Source organism: Glycine soja, chromosome 13 (genome assembly GCF_004193775.1).
Source record: "Glycine soja cultivar W05 chromosome 13, ASM419377v2, whole genome shotgun sequence".
Taxonomy (NCBI): domain Eukaryota; kingdom Viridiplantae; phylum Streptophyta; class Magnoliopsida; order Fabales; family Fabaceae; genus Glycine; species Glycine soja.
In genome coordinates this window covers 20,167,224-20,171,322 of record NC_041014.1, presented here as the reverse complement: position 1 = coordinate 20,171,322, position 4,099 = coordinate 20,167,224, and the positions used below count along the sequence as shown (strand labels likewise).

The 4,099-nt window shown below is 37.8% G+C and overlaps 1 protein-coding gene across 2 annotated transcripts; it reads left to right on the top strand.

Moving 5' to 3' along the window:
• The first annotated feature begins 259 nt into the window (after positions 1 to 259).
• Positions 260 to 4,099, top strand: LOC114381085 (TPR repeat-containing thioredoxin TTL1-like). Of its 2 annotated transcripts, none has more exons than XM_028340263.1 (7): positions 260 to 1,469; positions 1,589 to 1,781; positions 1,985 to 2,157; positions 2,530 to 2,863; positions 2,965 to 3,169; positions 3,257 to 3,357; positions 3,462 to 3,684. In XM_028340263.1, the coding sequence occupies exons 1-7, from the start codon at positions 523 to 525 to the stop codon at positions 3,510 to 3,512; spliced, it is 2,004 nt and encodes a 667-aa protein (XP_028196064.1). In that variant the 5' UTR covers positions 260 to 522; the 3' UTR covers positions 3,513 to 3,684. The 2 variants fall into 2 exon arrangements, with proteins under 2 accessions (XP_028196064.1, XP_028196063.1); XM_028340262.1 differs by lacking the exon at positions 3,462 to 3,684 and adding an exon at positions 3,691 to 4,099 and having other exon boundaries at positions 267 to 1,469.

Below are 4,099 nucleotides of genomic sequence, written 5' to 3'. Positions count from 1 at the left end.
TCACTTTTAACTTAGTCTTTGTTTAATGATAGAACTTATCAAAAAAATATCATCTCCATTTATTAGAGAGGATCTAATAAGAGAGACAAATATATGAGATCACATGTGTCTCTCTCTCTTCTACTTTTACTAGACGGACTCCTCTAGTAGAGGAGTCATACTGAAACCTATTCTATGTATTTTACTTATGTGTATGTTACAAACTTACTATGTTAACCTTCTCTTGAATCATCGACCCTTGCCCTTTTTGTGTCCCGAAAGCCGCGGAAGAAAGAGCGAAAGTAGTTTCTTGGAAGGCACTCTATAAGACTATATATATATATTGTACAGAGCACGCCTCTTGCATAATAAAGTGCTTCATATTCAAGCCATCACTTTAAGACTTGCCTTTCATAATCTCTCAGATATCTTTCAACTTCTTCTGTGCTTTATTCTTTGGTTCATTTTGTTTGGTTTTTCCCTCCATCTAAACAACAAACGTAGTTGTTTCTGTGACACTTCACATAGCAATTTCAACAAGCCATGGAAATGAAGGCAAAGAACAACAACAACAAGAACAAGGTTGGGAGTGAATTGGGTTGTGGTCTCATGGGGAGAATTCTCCACCTCAAAAGCCACAAGATGAGAAAAGCATCTGTTCACTCCCTACCCTTGAAGAATGCACACAGTGATGATGATGATGTCAAAACTGAAGAATCAAAGGTTGCAAGAAAAAGCTTCACTCACACAGAGCCACCACACAAACTGAGTGGTGCAGAGCAGAAACCTGCCAGAATGAGTGTCTCTATTATTCACCACCAACAACAACAACCTTGTACAAATCGAAACAACCAACATCTGAGGCATTCAGATGTTGCTGCAAGAAGCTCAACATCATCGTTCACTAGTACTTCAATTTCATCTCACACTAAGTTTCAACAAAACCAGGACAAGGATCATGAGAGGAAGCCACGTGGAGACCCCACTGGAAATTCTCTTGCACTTGCTAGGATAAGCACTAGCAAAGAGAACAATGAGAACAAGAAGTCTCAATTGAAACTCACCGGGAATTTGCTTGTGAATAACACACCAAGAAGGAAGAGTGTGGAATACATGCCCAAGAGTGCAGAGCTGAACTCTGTTCGCAGTTCTTACACCAATGCAAGCAAAGTCTTGATGGGGAACATCATGAGGAGGAACAGCAACGAGGTTGCACAGTTTTTGAGTCCAAGGCTGAAAAAAATGGACCCTGAGGTGTTGAAATCCATGGGAAATGAAGCATACAAGCAGGGAAGATTTGAAGAGGCCTTGGCTTTGTATGATCAAGCAATTGCACTCGATTCGAATAAGGCGGTATATCATTGCAACAAGAGTGCAGCTTTAATTGGCTTAGGAAGGCTTCAGGAAGCAATTGTTGAGTCTGAGGAATCTATCAAGCTGGACCCTTCTTATGTCAGAGCCTACAATCGTTTGGCCACAATATATGTCAGGTACTTGGTGATAATAATGAAATGTATATGCTTCATTCAATGTTGTTAAGTATGTTTTGCATTACAATAGTGATTTTTTTTTGTTACTTTAGCTTATAGAATTGCAAATTTCAATGCAGGTTGGGAGAAGCAGAAAAAGCACTAGATTGCAATCAGTCAATCCCATATGTTGATTCAATACTTGCTTTCCAAGCTCAGGCTCTTCAAAATCACCTTAACAAATGCATAGAAGCACGGAAAGTCAATGCGTGGAGTGATATACTAAAGGAAACACAGTTTGCAATATCCTTAGGTGCTGATTCAGCTCCACAGGTTAGTCATTTTCTTGGTCAAGCATTTTATTTTTGTATGTTTATTATGAAACCCCAAATAGTTTTTAATCTCTGATTCTGTATCAAAGTTCGTTCAATTGGCCAATAATGCCGTCAATTGGTCATTATCTAGCATTTATGTTGGTCTCATACTCAACTGCTATGACTCATGCTGATTAATTAAAAATTGGATATGTATGCTAGGTCTATGCTTTACAAACTGAAGCCTTGCTGAAGCTCTTAAGATATCAAGAGGCCTATGTCATCTACGATAAAATGCCAAAATTTTCAATTGATTGGTGTACCAAGATGTTTGGCCCAGCTCGCAGCGCTTACCTGTTGGTGATAGGCTCAATGGTTTACTTGGCATCTGGCAGGTTGGTGAAAATGCTTTATTTTGATGTGTTTGACAATTTCCTCTGTCATGGTTTATATATTTGGCAGTTGGCATGTATTGTTACTAAGATATGCCTAGCATGCTAATAAGTACTATTTCTCTTGAACCCTCATAACAAAGAGCTAGAACAAAAGATTCATTCTCATTAGATTAGACTATGGGAATGATGTACAGTAAAATAATAGTACATTGCAATTCTGTAGACACCAAACTATAGTAATTATCAGCCTCACACTGCCAATGCTTTATTTGTATAATTATATTCAATGTTCAATGCTGAATATTGCTGATACATTTTCTGAGCCTAAATTAGTGGTGAATCTAAATTTGAATTGAATTTGTTGTTTATAAGGTTTGAGGAAGCTGTGGCATCAACTCAGCAAGCAGCTAAAGTTGATCCAGGCAATAGAGAGGTGAATGCAATGGTAAGGAAGGCCAGAGCTGCAACATCAGCTAGAATGAGCGGAAACTTGCTCTTCAAGGCATCGAAATTCACCGAAGCATCTGGCGCGTACAACGAAGGACTAGAGCATGATCCACACAACTCAGTTCTACTATGCAACAGAGCTGCATGTCGTTCCAAACTTGGTCAAAATGAGAAAGCAATTGAAGATTGTAACGCGGCACTTATGGTTCAGCCAGGTTATAGCAAAGCAAGGCTAAGGAGGGCAGATTGCAACGCCAAGGTACTTTATTTTCTATGATAATATTTAATTCTTCTGGTCAATAGTAAATACTTGTTTGCAGTTAATAATAACCCTTTTGTGATTCTTTTTTGTGCATGTAGTTGGAAAGGTGGGAAGCTGCTATTCAAGACTACGAAATGCTATTAAGGGAAAGGCCAGGGGATGAGGAAGTGGCAAGGGCTTTGTTCGAAGCTCAGCTCCAACTCAAGGTGCTTCATGGTGAAGATATTAAGGACTTGAAATTTGGTTCAAACTTGGTTTCCATCTCAAGTAATGATCGGTTCAGACATTATGTAACCTCACCTGGTAAGGCATATTTGGCTGCTTCTGTTACACAATTTCATTAATGAGTACCACAAATACACTAACCAAACGTGAGTGTTAATTCAATAGGTATGGCTGTGGTGCTCTTTAGCAACAAGACAACCCACAAGAAAGTGTTGCTAGTGTTGGAGCAAATCAGCAAGAGATTCCCATCAGTTAATTTCCTCAAGGTTGGTTCATTTTATATTGTTTAGACTTTGTAGTCGGTGGGAATGTTAACTGAAATGTTATTAGAACATAGAATCTTCAACTCTATCAGATATTAACTTTTCAGGTTTCAAATCGCGGACAAATGCAGCTGATGCGGTTTCAATTACGACCGTAACCGCGGACAGTCAAAAACTTATGTTGCGGCCCAAATCAGTTTTTTAAAACCTTATAAATGCAACAAATAATGCGATTAAGAAAAACAACGTTGACCAATATTAATTCTTTAAATTTGTTTTTGTGTCTTTTTCAATGTTTCTTTCTTAAAACTTACAAACTTAATGATAATGTTTTAGGTGGAAATCGAAGACCACCCCTACTTAGCAAAGTCAGAAGGTGTGAGCTCTATCCCAGCCTTCAAAATATACAAGAACGGATCAAGGGTTAAAGAAATCTCAGGCAACAACCACGAGTTGTTAGAAAGATCAGTTAAATTGTATAGCAGCTGAGATCATTGCACTTGAATAACTTCCTCAAATTGTTTCTCCTTCATAAATTAGCTGATCTTGCTTACCGGGCAAGAGGATGAGCATTGTATCACTGTAGCATGTAAAAATGTTCATAGAAAAAAATTGTGTTAGTAATAGATTCTTTTAATCTATTGAATGTTCCTTTAATTATTCATAGCCATGTATATTGGTTCGAAAAACCTAAACAATTGCGTTGTATTTTTTTATATAAAATATTACGTGTTCTTAACAAGAA

Bases quoted from the DNA above. Each gene is read 5' to 3' on its own strand.
- LOC114381085 (XM_028340262.1), top strand. From the start codon at position 523: ATGGAAATGAAGGCAAAGAACAACAACAACAAGAACAAGGTTGGGAGT. The intron at 1,470-1,588 runs GTACTTGGTGAT...ATTTCAATGCAG, and splicing joins TTGGCCACAATATATGTCAG to GTTGGGAGAAGCAGAAAAAG. The intron at 1,782-1,984 runs GTTAGTCATTTT...TATGTATGCTAG, and splicing joins GTGCTGATTCAGCTCCACAG to GTCTATGCTTTACAAACTGA.